This window comes from Pipistrellus kuhlii, unplaced genomic scaffold (assembly GCF_014108245.1).
Source record: "Pipistrellus kuhlii isolate mPipKuh1 unplaced genomic scaffold, mPipKuh1.p scaffold_m20_p_13, whole genome shotgun sequence".
Lineage (NCBI taxonomy): Eukaryota > Metazoa > Chordata > Mammalia > Chiroptera > Vespertilionidae > Pipistrellus > Pipistrellus kuhlii.
Window position 1 is genome coordinate 18,435,646 of NW_023425438.1, and position 16,078 is coordinate 18,451,723.

Genomic DNA, 16,078 nt, shown 5'->3' on the forward strand with positions numbered 1-16,078 from the left:
CGGTTATCAGATTCCTAACAGAACAGTGCTCAAAAAAAGCTCTTCTTCTAGAACATGCCTAATAAACATCTGTTGATTGGCCTTTTTTCTAGTCTTTTGTAGAGCTCTCACAATGAACTTTCTCCCTGAATTATTTTGCAGAGTCTCAATTCCTCAAAATGTCTTGCCTAGTTAAGCTAACACTCAAACACAGCTTTATATTTTATGGTAACTCACAGAATTTCAGACTACAAATGTGTGCAACTTTCCTACACTTTTTTAAAAATATGTATTTTATTGATTTTTTACAGAGAGGAAGGGAGAGAGATAGAGAGTTAGAAACATCGATGAGAGAGAAACACCGACCAGCTGCCTCTTGCAGACCTCCCACCGGGGATGTGCCCGCAACCAAAGTACATGCCCTTGACCAGAATCGAACCTGGGACCTTTCAGTCCGCAGACTGACACTCTACCACTGAGCCAAAACGGTTTCGGCAACTTTCCTACACTTTGATAATAGTCTCCAGGCCTGCCGAAACCGGTTTGGCTCAACGGATAGAGCGTCGGCTTGGGGACTGAAGGGTCCCGGATTCGATTCTGGTCAAGGACATGTACCTTGGTTGCGGGCACATCCCCAGTAGGGGGTGTGCAAGAGGCAGCTGATCGATGACTCTCATCGATGTTTCTAATTCTCTCTCTCCCTTCCTCTCTGTACAAAATCAATAAAATATATTTTTTTTAAAAATTAAAAAAAAAAAAGTCTCCAGGCCTAAAACATCAATGCCATTCCTTTTTCCCTATCCAGCTCAGAATACTGCCATCCATAGGGATGTCTCAGCTCTGACAGGAAGTGATGAAGAGTCAGTTAACCAGGTTGAGACCTAAAATGTGATGTGTATACTCTTTAAAATCTACGATGTGAGAGTGGGATGAAGTAGATTACTCTAACGATCCCTTGCAGAGTTTACATTCTGAGATCTTTTTGTGTGCTTACTTACCATGATAGTCTTTAATTCCTAAATTTATAACATATCATATATTTTCTTTTTTCTTTTTTTTAATGTTTTTATGTTCTTAAAGACTTTTATAACTTAAACTACAACATATTCAAAACATTTCAGAACTGGGAATCACAGTAGTTGAATCCCAACTGGAGATCCTGGATAAAATAGTTCACTCTTCTAGGCCTTAATTTCCTACTTTGAAATGTGTGATGTATTCATACAAATACACTTTGAAAATGGTAAAGATCTAAACTAAAGGTACTATTGTTTATATTCATCTCCAAATCTATTCTTCCTAAATCTGTTAGCATCCTTACCAATCAAGAAAAGGAAGTATCTTTCTCCAGTTCTGCACCAACTAGCTGAGGTCCTATTAGTCCTAACTTGTAGTATTATGTTGTTCCTAACTGGTCTGTCCATCTCCAGCCTCTATCTCTCCATGAGTCTATGTGAACTTTGTCAACATTTGTACCTCTATAACCTTTCAAAGTCTTCCAATCATCAAATGACCAACTTTCTAATCAATCTTGCTAGCGTTAAGGAATCAAATAACTTTTGCAGTGTCAACTTCCACTGCACACCACCCCACGTTAGTCACACAGGATTAAAGTACCACCTCCAAATTTCTTCATGCTCTTCTCTTCCCCTGGAACACTGACTAGTCATTAGCGTGCATCCTCTCAAACTGAAATGATCCCCTACTGCAAAACAAATGTGACCGCTCTTCTCTCTAAAAGTAAATTCATCTCCTATGGGTAGCACTAATGTAATAGTTGCACTGTGCCTATCATAATTCTATGTGATTGGTAAATTTATACACACAAGAAGCAGAGGCTGAATCACAGCCCCAAAGAACCGAGACATACTCTTAATGCTTGAGAGATTTTTTTTAAAGTGATAAACAAGGGCGTTTTCTTTCCTTCCAATGTTAAACACGTCACATCATTATGTCTTAGGGCAATATGTGATCTTCACCTTTGAGCCAATCGTCAATCGAAATCTACTTCCAAAATGATTTACCTCAAAGTTAATCTTTCCTCTGAAGCACTTAAGTACTATTCTTAAAACTCTCACAATATATAAGCAGCTTATAATCCAGAAGTGTGAGAAAATGTGTATGAGAAAGCAAAAGTGTTACTCTTCCACCTCCCCAAAGAAAAGGTAAGCACTGGTTTTTAAGAAAACATTTGTTTAAAAAAAAAAAAAAAAAAAAAAGTGCTGCCCTAGCCAGATGACTTGGTTGGAGTGTCGTCCCATACACCAGAAGGTTATGGGTCCGATTCCCAGTCAGAGCATGTATGTACCTAGATTGCAGGTTCTATGCTGGCACATGTGTGAGGTAAAAGATCAACGTTTCTTTATCTCTCTAAAAATCAATGAAAACATATCCTCAGGTGAGGATTTAAAAGAAAAAACATTTTTTAAGTACTGAAATAGGAAACTGAAGAATAAGACTAAAGCCGCCATTAATGTCGCTCAGTTGGTTGGAGTGTCATCCTATACAGCAAAAGGTGGCGGGTTCAATCTTTGGTCAGGGCACATACCCAGGTTGCAGGTTCCATTCCCAGTTGGGGTACATATAACCAATCGATGCTTCTCTCATATTGATATTTATCCTTCTCCCTCCCTCTAAAAAAATACATACTTTTTGGTGCTCCAATTTTGAAAACAGATTGATATATTTGCTTAATAATACTCATTTTTCCTTCTCAAACTGGACATTCCTGGAAATAAAGATCAGGGTGAATGTGTGGAAATTAACTACACTGCATGAATGGGCTAAGTACCCCAAACTTCTTTGCCTCTCACAATATTCTTTACTCAATGCCTAAAATTTTCATTGATATCCTCAACTCAAGGCAAAAAAATAAACAAAGTTCCTGCCTTCAAGGAACTTACAGCCAGGTCTGGAGTGCTGGTGGCCTCACATGTAATCATGTTAATGAATGCTTTAGTGAATCCAGCTATGAGAGAAAGTACAAGAAAGGAGCAGTCAAATGAGAAAAGCAGCCAAGAAAGATTTAACAAAGAAGGGGAACACTTGAGTAGGGGAAAGAATGGACACATCTCAAGAATGAACATTATATTCAAAAGTAAGCAGATATGTAGCATGGCCCACCAGAGCCTTGCTGGTCCACAGATCAGCAGCATTTTTATCATTTGGGGGCTTGTTAGAAATGCAGAATCTCAGTACCCTGCCTAGATTTATAAAATCCAAGCCTACATTTTTTTTTAAATATTTTTATTGATTTCAGAAAGGAAGAGAGAGGGGGTGACAGAAACATCAGTGATGAGAAGGGATCACTGACTGGCTGCCTCCTGCATGCACATTGAGGAGCGAGCCTGTAACCTGAACATGTGCCCTTGACTGGATCCGAACCTGGGACCCTTCAGTCTACAGGCTGCCGCTCTATCCACTGAGCCAAATAGGCTAGGATAAAAACCCCATTTTTAACAATATCTCCAAGAAATTCTTATGCTCATTATAGTTTCAGAAACCCAGTAGACTTCAAAAATAGTAGTTTAGGATTCCATGGGAAAAAACTCATAAGAAGCGAGACTCCATCTCCAAATCATGGAGCACCTTATCCTGGACTTAGTAGGAGTCATCACAGTGACTGACTGTAAGTAATAAAATGACATGATCAATTATCAAGGGGACTAGAGAATGATATGGGGGTTGAAAGAAGGGATTCATTCCACAAGTAAATCTAATAAGGCTTAATCATTGTGGAGTCAATACATGGGGATAGGGGAGGTGTCAATGAAATATGAATGAGAAATCTCGAGGAAACAGGAAAAGCAATATTCACTAAAGCACAGAACACACAAGGAACAGATTTGGGAGGAAAGACTAGACCAATATGCGATGTGATGGATCTGAAGTACCGGTAGTTCAATCAGGAGATATCTAATAGATAGACTAAGTACAGAAAGAGCCATCATCAGATAGATAGGGCTGATAGCCTGAAAATGGAAGAGGTCACCAAAAGGAGATTAAAAAATGAGGAAGTAAAAGACTAAGGACAAAACACTCCCAAACATCAACATTTAAGAGATAAACAGAGGAAAAAGGAAGAACCAAAGCCAGTGAGAAAAATTCTAAAGACAAGAAAATCTAGAAAGAGTAATGTCACTGATGCCAAGAAATAAGTCTAAGCAGGCAAAATAGGTGACAGAGTAATATGCCAGAGATCAAGGCCTTGAACATGGATCATCTTACACATACGTTAAGTGACTAGAAGGAGTTATATACCAGTATATCACTCTTTCTGGGTGATAGAATTAGGATGATTTTTAATTTACTGCCTTTTCCTGCATTTTGCAATTGTTCCTCATGAGTTATGTAATTTAAACATATACGATACAAAAGTTATAAACAAGATAATGATGGTTTTTGCAGAGGTGACTGTAGTGGGTAAATAAGGGGATGCAAAGTGAGGAAATGAAGGATGGGAGTATGGGCAGGGAAGAGAGATTGAGAAGCATCCTGAGTCCTGGGAAAAGTTTTATATTTCAGGAGGGAAAGATCAGGCATGCTTAGAGGCTGAGGGACAGAAGATTGCATAGAAAAAGGGTTTAGTGTCCAGAAGAATAAGGGGATAAATACTTCTTTACTTGCTGAGCACAGTGGTGAAGATAAAGTTCTGCTCTCACGCAACTTATTTTCTAAGAAAATAGAGAAAAGATAAACAAGTAGTATCAGACAAGTGAGATATGCCATGATAAAACTAAAATAGGGTAATTTTTTACAGTGTGTTGACATAAGACTTCTCTAAAGAAACAGCATTTAAGTTGAGTTCTAAATGACAAGAACTCAACTTTACAAAGAAGGAAAGACCTGTTACCTCTACTTTACAGATGAGACCAAGGATCAAAGAGGCTAGGTAAGATTTTGGAGCAAGTAAATGGAACCCAGGTCTGATGAACACCCAAACCTTTTATAATAGACCAGAGGCTCAGTGCATGAATTTGTGCATAGGTGGGGCCCCTTGGCCTGCCAGGTGACCAGGGCCAATTGGGGCCAGGTGGCTGGGGAGAGACAAAGGGAGGTTAACCAACAAGCCCCAATAGGAGCCCATTGGGGCCCACCAACCAGGGAGGAGTCATGGGCGAGCTCCTTGGCATGTCCAGCTCTCTCACCCAATCCCCATCAGCTGGACCCCAGCAGCAAGCTAACCTACCCAAGGTGGTCAGTGCACAACATAGTGACTGGTTGAGCAGTCCACCAATTAGGTTGGACACAGCATATTGCGCTTTTATTACATAGGATACCCTTTCTACTAAATTGTGTTCCCTCTGATTTTTTCCCCCTCAAATGCAACAGTGAAGATGAATGATAGACCCTTCAAGGGATGTTAAGGACTAGACAAATAACACTTTGAAAGCCAAAAGATGTAGCTCTGCGAAAGCAGAGGCATGAAGGTCAATGACTGAGGCCTAAAGAGAAAATCTAGGCAGGCTCCAGGTTACAGGTAGGCTACATTCCCAAGATTTATAACTAGGTTGTTAAGCAGTCATAAAACATTTTCTCCATTTAATTTTATGCAGAGAGTAGTTTTCCAGGCTGGTCCACAAAGATCCATGTAATCATACTTATTATAACAGTAACTAATAAAGCACTCACTAGGCCGAAATGGGTTTGGCTCAATGGATAGAGCGTCGGCTTGGGGACTGAAAGGTCCTGGGTTCGATTCCAGTCAAGGGCATGTACCTTGGTTGCGGGCATCCATCCCCAGTAGGGGGTGTGCAAGAGGCAGCTGAAAGATGACTTTCTCTCATCAATGTTTCTAACTCTCTCTCTCTCCCTTCCTCTCTGTAAAAATCAATAAAGTGTATATATATATATTTTTTTATTTTTTATTTTTTTTTTTTAAAGCACTCACTAGGTTCCAGGCCCCACAACCCACACTATTACTACTCACACTTTATAACTAAGGAAATAGGCCTGGCTGGAGATACTAAGTAACTTGTCGAATGGCACTATGTAAATAAGTAGAGGTCAGCAGTCCAGCCCTGGCCCATTACAGATCCTTGGCACTTAGTCTTAGTTCTTATGCTGTCTCTCAAAATACCTTTAAACACTAGTCTTTCAAAGTCAGCTTTTCCCCAATTCCGAAACCTCAGTGCCTATCTCCCCTTCTCAGTGGTCAGGAATACTATTCAAATGAATACTTATTCTCCACCCCAAAAAGTCTAATACCAAACCTACCTCTTGATAAACTTCAATCCATGAGGGCATTTTACTCACACCTTTGACACACACTGAGAATCTAACTTGCCTTTGGAGTCCCCACGGAATACCTTGCATGTGTTCATTTAATTCATTCATTGACACTTACTGAGCCTAATTGTGACAATTCCCAGCCCATATCACAATCTCGTCAATACTAGGAAATTCAAGCAAAATCCCAAACTGATCACAGTTAAATGACTATCTCTGAGCTATCCCTAGCTCATTCAAAACTCCCAATCTACTCTCCCCTCCCCACCACCCAACTAAGACTCAAAATCTAAGTCCTAGCTGGTTACTGATCACCAATAACGCGTGCCCATGGGACAGCCCTAACCGGTCAATCCTAAGGAGAGGAACACCCGACCCTCGCAGCAGCCTTCCAAGCCCCTCTGAGTTTCGTAGGCCGGAGATAGCCCGAGGACAGGATCCAAGCCGGAAACATGCCATGCCCGCGGCCATGACCTTCGGAAGGCGACCAATCCGATCACCCGAAAAATCTCTGTAGAGAAGCATGGTCCGACGCCCCGGGATGTTTAGCCCTGCAGAGAGGCGAAGTGGGCACTTCGAGGGGGCAGGAGGGACCCATGGTCCTCCAGGGTCAACGACTGATCACCCGGAAGACGCCCACATTGCAAGGTGGGCTGCGGGGCACTCACGCGGGGACCGGCGCGGTGCGATCTGCGGGCAGACAGCGGGCGGCGGGCGGCCTGCCGGGGCCGCCGGCGAGGAGGCGCAGGGAGAGCGGGAGGCGCGGAGCCGCCCCGGCGCGGAGGAGCCAGCGGGCCGGTCGCAGAAGGGCTGCCATGGCTCGGCTGTGCCTAACCTAGGCTGCACGTTCCTCCAGAAGGACAGGAGGAGCACGTGACCTCGGGGTCGCCCGGCGCGGGCGAGACCAAGGCCGAGCGCGCCCAACGCCAGGGGAGGCATGAGTCGATTTTCTCTGGGAAGGTGGAATTACCTACTTCTGGGAGGAGATAAGAGCCCCTACGCCACGTTGTACTTGACAATAGCGATGTATATGTTGTTTAAGGGAGTTTCGCTTTCCGTCTTCCGACCTTCGTCCCAGATGGTTCAGCCGCTCCACCCCTACGCGTGTTCACTTGGTAGAGTCCGAAGAGGTCGACTCCTCCCAGGTGAACTCCGGAGCTGGACGGGGCCGACTGACGAGAACCCGCGAGAACTCCGCAGAAGGGCCGACCGTGAAGTTCCCGGAGTGATCAGTGTTCAGTGCGGGAGCTGGTGCCCCTGGCGTTCGGTGCTGCCGCGCGAACGGACTGGGACGGTCCCGCCGTTCTCAGAAACGTGGGACAGAAAAACGTGGACCTTTGCACTCCGCCAGGGGACAGTGTGAAGTAAGGTGACCGGGCGTCCCGATTTTTTAACAATGTGTCCCGCGTCCCGCGGCGTTTTTAAAAAGTCCGGATTTTTGGAAAGAATCCTACCCTGCGTCCGCAGGCGATGCCTCGCTTGAAATAGCGGAGTCTGACACTTTCAGAGCTTTAACCGAAGTCATCCTCCCCCACTCCCACGCTGCCCTCTTCCTTCAAAAAAAAAAAAAAAAATGCACCAGCATCGGAGGTAAGAGCGAAAGGATGATGAAAAGTATCTGGAGCCAAATCTGGGGATAGCATAGGAGGCTTTTGCTGTCATAGGGTTTATAGTCCAGAAAAGTCCCCTGTGCACAGGGAGGATAGGCTTCCACTCCCTCCACACCCCACCTGGCTGCCTCCTACCCGTTCCCAGGTGAGCGCTCAGAAGTTACCCTTGGCCGAAACCGGTTTGGCTCAATGGATAGAGCGTCTGCTTGGGGACTGAAAGGTCCCGGGTTCGATTCCGGTCAAGGGCATGTACCTTGGTTGCGGGCATATTCTCAGTAAAGGGTGTGCCAGAGGCAGCTGATCGATGATTCTCTCTCATCGATGTTTCTAACTCTCTATCTCTCTTCCTTCCTCTCTGTACAAAATCAATAAAATATATTAAAAAAAAAAAAAGTTACCCTTGGAAGGCCTGCCTGGTCATTTCCCCTTTGGCTGTTGAGCTCCCTTGACAACTCCTTGAAAAAGAACTGTGTCACTGTGTATCTTGGTTGCAGGCACATACCCAGTATGTGCAGGAGGCAGCTGATAGATGTTTCTCTCTCGTTGATGTTTCTAACTCTCTATATCTCTCCCTTCCTCTCTGTAAAAAATCAATAAAGTATAAAAAAGAAAAGAAAAAAGGAACATTCATCTTCAAAATTCTGAGCTGAAAGTATGGTATTCAATACCCTGAATGGGAAATTTATAAGATAGAGGACATTATTCTCATTTCACTTAGGTCAATTAAACTTTTTTGGCATCCTAACAGGGCCCCTACCCTTTATGGTTAATCACAAAAGACCAGAAAGTAGAATTGATCACTCATAATTGTTTGTCCACCTTTTTGGAGTCTTCTCCAATTTTCACATAACTCCATTCAAAATAGTGTGAGCCAATTTACGATAGCTAAGATCTGGAAACAGCCCCAGTGCCCATCAGTAGATGAGTGAATAAAAAAAGCTGTGGTACATTTATACCATGGAATACTATGCAGCAGCAAAAAGGAAGAATATCTTACTCTTGGAGACAGCATGGAGAGACCAGGAGAGCATCATGCTAAGTGAAATAGGTTAGTTAGAGAAAGACAAGTATCACATAATCTCACTCATATATGGAATCTAATTAACAAAATAAACTGATGAACGGACTGGATCCAGAGACATGGAAACATGGAACAGAGTGCAGGATCTCGGAGGGAAGGCGTGGGAGAATGGGTGGGAGAATGGGTGGGAAGATAATTAACCAAAGATCTTGTATGCACATATGCATAACTCATAGACACAGACAATAGGGTGGTGAAGGTCTGGGGTGGGAGGCGGGGGCAGGCTAGAGGGGGTCAATGGGCGGGAAAAAGGGGGACATATGTCATACTTTCAACAATAAAGAGTAAAACAAACACACAAAACAGTGTGAGCAAAGAACCAAGTGATTGCCTTGAGTTTAAAAGCTTATTTTGCTTGGGGGCGGGGGGGGGGCAATAATATATGTACAAAGATAATTTAATTAAAAAAATAAAAAATTAAAAATAAAATGAAGAGAGAGAAAAACTTTAGAAACAATAAATAAATAAATAAATAAATAAATGCCTATTTTGCTTAAAAGACTTAACATTTCAAGCAACAGATTTAATGTTTAGCTGTGATTGTATGTTCTCTTAAGGCAACTTGTCTGATGAATCAAGGGCTTCTTCCATCTGTGATTCCATCTCCATATTCAAATTTATTCATCTATGTAATTCCCAATTATTCAAAAAATATTCTGCTTTGACTTTTATTTGCACACAGCCCACAATTATCAGTATAAGTGGAGATCCAATTTATCATTGTTATACCCTTCAGCAACACTTCTGTCAAATAATAATTCTTTTATGTGCCCACAAACCAGAAAGACAGATGCAGGGTCATTTACTGTAAGAAGGTAACCAGCACTAGCAACAAGGGATCGTTGCTGATATTTTCCCAGTGTTACCATGTGTGAAGGCTGAAAGTTGATGTGTTTCCCACAGGGCAGATAGTGTCTGAATAAATCAATAGTAGTCAAACATAATTGGCATTTCAACGTATTATACAACTGAGTCCCTTCAAGACAGAAAACAGTTGTAGTCCTTGTAATAGCTGAAAATAAACTTTAGGAAGTCTCATTAACAGTCATTGTTAATTCCTGAAATGTGACATGAATCTCTTAAATTTCCTGGTTAATTGATTTTTTGTTTTTTAAGGAACTAGAAAATGCATTTAATTTTCTCTGAGCAATAGATAATGTGGTATTTCTGTTTTAGCTTGTGCCTCTCTTAAGGCTTAAAAATTCATCTTTTAAAAGTTGGACACTTTTAATGTAACTTGCCTTCTGGTAATTTCAGTTTAAGTTGGAGAGGGAGACCAATAAAGCTTAGAGCACTAGTTAAGTATACAATTTTACCATATGTTCCCCAAAATTCTAGTTTAGCACTTCTTAGTTGGGATTCAGGAATCTGTATTTTAACAACTCCACCAGGTGATTCTCATCATGAGAGAAGTTTGGGAAACACTGCCCTAAGCAAAGGTGAAATGTCTGTTGACCAAATGGCTTGGAAATAAGACTTTATTCTTATTTATTCTTCTTTGAAAGTCTTATTCAATTCTTCATTACACACTACTGCTATCTCCCCAAATATAACTTGCTGCTCTAGGGGGTTTAGTTCCTCCAACTTCTACAGATCCCATGACATCCTCCTCTCTAATAAAAGAGTAATATGTAAATTGACCATCACTCCAACACACAAGATGTCTGTCCCCATGTGGTCAAAGATGGCTGCCCCCATGTAGACACAAGATGGCCACCACAAGATGGCCAGCAGGGGAAGGCAGTTAGGAGGGACCAGCCTTGCAAGGGAGGGGAGTTGTGGTTGATCAGGCCAGCAGGGGAGGGCAGTTGGGAGGAACTAGGCCTGCAAGGGAGGGCAGTTGGGGGCAATCAAACCTGCAGGGGGAGGACAGTTAGGTGTGACCAAGACAGCAGAGGACGGAAGTTGGGGGTGACCAGGCCTACAGGGAAGGGCAGTTGAGCGGGGGGGAAGGGGCAGGCCTGCAGGGGAGAGCAATTGGGGGGGAACAGGCCTGCAGGGGAGGGCAGGTAGGGGCAAACAGGCTGGCAAGGGAGCAGTTAGGTATCAATTAGGCTGGCAGGGGATATCCGATCCCAGTAGTATCAGGCCTAAACAGCCAGTCAGACATCTCTGAAGGAGTCCCAGGTTGGAGAGGGTGCAGGCTGAGCTGAGGGACACACATCCCCATGCACGAATTTCATGCACTGGGCCTGTAGTTTTTTAAATAAACTTCCCAGGTGATTTTGATACACATCTAATTATAAATTTAGTGAGTGAATTGAATAAATTAACTCATTTCACTTTGACAGTGGTTCTATCAGATAGATTCTGTTATTAACCACATTTTATAAATGGAACTGAGGCACAGAAAGACTAAGTTGCTCAGGATCACACACACTGCTAGTAAGGGGTTGAGCCAGGTTTGAAACCTGGACAGACTGGTCCCAGAGCCAGTGTATTTAACCACTACCTTGTACTGTTTTTTGTTTGTTTGTTTTACTTTTTTTATTTTGTTTTTAAACTTATTGTCTAAAGTTTTACATATGTCTCCTTTTTCCCCAATTGACATCCCCCTCCCCCAGCCATTCTCTCCCAGGGAAAGCCCCCACCGCCCAGTGCCTGTGTCCATTGGTTATGCTATTATACATGCATACAAGTCCTTTGGTTTCTCTCTAACCACCTGCCCCCTCCCCTGCCATTTGTCTCTGGATCTATTCTTGTTCAAATTATGTTGATCATTATATCCCACATATTAGTGAGATCATGTCATATTTATCTTTCTCTGAGTGGCTTATTTCACTTTGCTCTCCAGTTCCATCCATGCTGTTGCAAATGGTAAGAGTTCCTTTTTTTTTATAGTGGCATAGTATTCCATTGTGTAGATATAGTACAGTTTTTTTTAATCCATTTGTGTGTTCATGGGCACTTGGGTTGTTTCCAAATCTTAGCTATTGTAAATGGTGCTGCTATGAACATAGGGGTGCATATATTCTTTCTGATTGGTGTTTCTGGTTTCTTCAGATATAGCCCTAGAAGTGGGATCACTGGGTCAAATGGGAGTTCCATTTTTAACTTTTTGAGGAAACTCCATACTGTATTCCACAGTGGCTGCACCAGTCTTCATTCCCACCAGCAGTGCAAGAGGGTTCCTTTTTCTCCACATCCTCTCCAGCACTTGCTGTTTGTTGATTTGTTGATGATAGCCAATCTAATAGTTGTGAGATCTCATTGTTGTTTTGATTTGCATCTCTCAGATGATTAGTGACTTTGAGAATGCTTTCATATGTCTCCTGGTCTTCTGTATGTCCTCTTCAAAAAGTGTCTATTTACGTCCTTTGCCCATTTTTTTATTGGATCGTTTATCTTCCTTTTGTTAAGTTGTATGAGTTCTCTAAATTTTGGAGATTAAACCCTTATCTGAAATATCATTGGCAAATATATTCTCCCATGCAGTACCTTGTTCTGTTTTAAATAGCAGCCTGGATACAAAGGCACAATATTATAGATGACAATTGCAGGCAGGCCAGTAGAAGATATATTTGGTTCATTTAGGGCAGTGGTCAGCAAACTCATTAATCAACAGAGCAGCAAACTGCGGCTTCTGAGCAGCATGTGGCTCGCAAGCTGCCATTTGCCGACCATTGATTTAGAGGCTGGCTATTCTGCCTCTCAGGAACTATTCCACCTCAGCCAACATTGATTTCTCTCATTTCTGAACTTCTTATACTCAGCTTAAAATCAGAATCACACAACTTGGCTTTTAATTATATCCCCTTTCCTTCTGTTAGTCCTGCCTTCTCAACTGTATCAGAAATTGACTGAGAACTCGGGTTCTGTGTAGAACCTGGTGCAGTGCACCGTTAAGCTATTTGTTGACCAAACTGAAAAGTGCGAAATTGATCTTGGAAACCTGTTACTTATGAATTTTAGATTCATTTAAGGACTGAATTAATGAGGTTGTCATTACATTTTATCAGTTCCTACCCCTTTGCAGTTTCAGATGTTTAACCAGATATTCCTCCCTTCAGTCACATCAGATATCCTTTTGATGTTCTGCACTACTCAAAGCCAATGTTTATTTTGCTAATCAAATCATTGTGGGAGCATTTCCTTCTTGTCGCTGAGAGCAGCAGCTCTCAAAAGATTTTCCTTTTGAGAAAGCTTCCAGCAAGCCTTTCCTCTTTGACTTTTGTTTATTTCCTAGAAATGTCCATGCTGGGACAAAATTACTTTATCCAGATGCCAGTGATTGAAATGACATTCTAATTATCTGTCTGTGATAAATCATAAAACTTGTTTGGAAACCCACTTATTGAACTTGAAAATGTTCAGAGGAAAGAGTGGTTTTCTAAGTACTGCTAAAATAAGGTTGGTGTTTGGAAGTGTTGTAGGCTTGATTGCACTGAATTATAAGTTGAATCATTACTAACAACTTCTGGGAGGTTTTCAGTGATTGTTTGATTCAGCTTTACTGACTCTACTGCCCACAGCAACTCTGGCAATGATTCCCCTAAAGGCACAAAAGGGCTGCCCACCTGCAGAAATTCATGACGGCTACATTTGCCTGCAGAGTCTGGAAAGATCTAAGGTCTTTGGAGATTAGAAGTGTGTTTTATCCTTGTTTTAATGGCAGTATGAGCCTCTGGCATTTCAAAGTGCAAATCATTAGTGTCCACCCGGGTGATGTTAATCTGTCTGTGTTTCAGTCTCAGGACATTTTCCAGTTGCTTCTGCCACTACAATTTCTGCCATGTCAGCGCCGCTGATGCCCTTGTGACTTCAGGAAGCTCTGCATTCCCAGCAGGCCTTCTCAAAAGTGGTTACTAACCGATCCTCAATTCCACCTTTCAGCTATCTTTAAAGAAAGTCTCAAAGCTTGTTTAAAAGGTGGTGCTTCTGTTTGGCATTTTCTAATCTGGGCTGAGAGCAAGCAACGTGTGTGTGTGTGTGTGTGTGTGTGTGTGTGTGTGTGTGTGTAATTCTCAGTAGAAAGAAGGCTTTTATTTTTAATTTAGGGCTTGAGTCATGCAGTCTGGGGAACTTAAGTTGATGTGATCACATCTAGAAGAAATATGAGCCTAAGGGAGGGAGGAAAGGGAGATGTGAGAATTGCCAGAAAGCTACAAAAACAAGGCACTTGAATGGTTGGAAGGGACTCAGGAAAGCTAGGGGCTTCAGGTGATGCTTGAAACGAGCGCGAAGGGTCCGAATCATCAGGACAGCCTATCTTCCTTCATCTTCTTGGAATGACTAAGCTGAACCCCCTGATGTCTGACCTACGGTTTGGTGGAAGGCCAAAGGGGGAGGGGAGTGTTCTCCTTTCATCAGATCAGTCCAGATTTCCCAGTGCGTTCATCTGACATGGAGCCAAGCCATACCGAACAGCTAGTTGACAGTTGTTAAGAGCCTTGGCCTTTTATTTAATCATCAGAAAAACCGTGGTTTGTAGGTGCTGGTAAAGTGCCAGATTAATTATTCAGAAACAAGTGCCTGGGATTGGACCAAGTGTTGTCTCATTAGCATGCAAGTGTCCATGCTGGAGTCTAGTTAGAAAGCCACAGAGAGTGCAGGAGGGTTTGGTGGGAGGGAAGCAAGGGAAAAATAAAATTAACTTTCCCTGTGTTGTGCTGTGAAATCTCATACTAATAGAATGCCACCCTCCCCGAAATAGAAAACTCTCCAGTAATGCACCCGGGTCCAGACCCTGTTCTGGAAGATGCAAGACAGTTATTCTATCAGCCTCCTGCATCTTGGCCCATAAACTAGTCCTACATTCCTTTTGTGTGTAAGGCCAATCTTTCCACTTCTTTCAGATCTCATCTCCCTTTCTGTGTTTTTAAGGACTTCACTCCTGAAATTCTCTCTTCTTTCTCCTGTACACTCAAGTTGCCCTCTCTTCTAAGTGATTCCTAACAGTATGCATTTCATCTTAAAAAACAAACAAACAAATGAACAAAAAACCCTTTAGATTCTACTTCTCCCTCTAGAACACCCCCCCCCCCCCTTTTCCTTCACAATAAAATTCCTAAAAAGAATCGTCTGTACTGGTTTTTACCTCTGCTTCATCAGTTTTTGTTCACTTTTGAACTTATTCAAAGAAGACTTTTGTCCCCACCATTCCGTTTAACAATACCTTTGTGTTGTCAAATCCAGAGGCGAGTATTCCTCCTGAGTCTATTTTACTGGATTTTCTCCTTTTTTGCAACCTTTAAACATTGCAGTGCCCTGAGCAATGGGCCTTGGGTTTCTTTTCTCTGCTTTGGCAAACTCCTCTACACTCGTGTTTTGTTTTGTTTTTATACACCATTTCTATAATGATGACATCCAAATTACTATCTCACTTCTGCTCTGAGGTCCCATCTCCATTTCCCACTTGGATATTTAATAGATAGCTCTGATCCAGACTGCTTATCTCACAGTCTTCCTTCTCAGTAATGACTCTTCTATTCTCTGAATTCCTCAGAGCAAGAACCCAAAGATCATATTTATTCCTCCTTTCTCTCTCACATGATCTATCCAGAATCAGCAAGCCCTGTCAACTCCCATCAACAAGCCCCGTCAACTCCACCATCTAAACATACTGCACTTCACACCTCTTGCCACCTGCATCATCACCTCCTACCATGTTCAGCTCTCATCTGGACTACAGGAATGGCCTCCCAACTGCTCATCTACATTCTGTTTTCCACACAGCAACTAAAGACGTATTTTTAACACATAAATCTAATCATTTTATTCCCCTAGTCAAAACTCTTAAACCTTTTCCATCACACTTAGAACAAAAATTCAAAGTCCTTACCATGTTTGCATGAGATCCTATGTGATGAGGCCCCTGCTTATTTCTTTAGCCTCACCCTCTTGTTCCCTCCTAGTACCTCTTTCCACACACAGTGGCCTTCCTGTGGTGTCTCTAACACCTAAAGTTGATCTCTCAGATGTCATAGTCCCAGGTTTCACTTAGAATAGCAGCATATCATTAATGAGTTCCTACTGCAGGCAAGTCAATAGATTAGGCATTTTACAGATATTTTTCATCCTAATTATGACTCCCTCAACAGAGATCTTACTATCTCCTTTTTATAAATAAAGGAACTGGGAATCAGAGAGGTTAGGTAATCTGCCCAACATAGCAGAGCTGGATAGTAATAAAGCTTGGATTCACATTTAGGTATGTCTGGTATTAAAGTCTAAACTCTTT

At 42.2% G+C, this 16,078-nt stretch overlaps 1 protein-coding gene and 1 long non-coding RNA gene across 6 annotated transcripts in view; one reads left to right on the top strand and one right to left on the bottom strand.

The window, feature by feature from the left end:
- Nucleotides 1–7,083, bottom strand: part of LRPPRC (leucine rich pentatricopeptide repeat containing) — a 79,744-nt gene extending 72,661 nt beyond the window's left edge. For 2 of the 5 annotated variants that reach the window (XM_036435166.2, XM_036435164.2), the window contains exon 1: nucleotides 6,876–7,078. In XM_036435166.2, coding sequence (XP_036291059.1) covers nucleotides 6,876–7,024 — 149 coding nt within the window. In that variant the 5' untranslated portion in view covers nucleotides 7,025–7,078. Of the gene's footprint in view, nucleotides 1–6,875 lie in introns of all 5 variants that reach the window. The other 3 variants (XM_036435168.2, XM_036435169.2, XM_036435167.2) reach the window with 2 other exon arrangements.
- Nucleotides 7,084–7,208: 125 nt separating this feature from the next.
- Nucleotides 7,209–16,078, top strand: part of LOC118717301 — a 40,341-nt gene continuing 31,471 nt past the window's right edge. The window contains exon 1 of the long non-coding RNA XR_004987411.2: nucleotides 7,209–7,797. This is a non-coding gene — a long non-coding RNA (uncharacterized LOC118717301). The remainder of the gene's footprint in view (nucleotides 7,798–16,078) is intronic.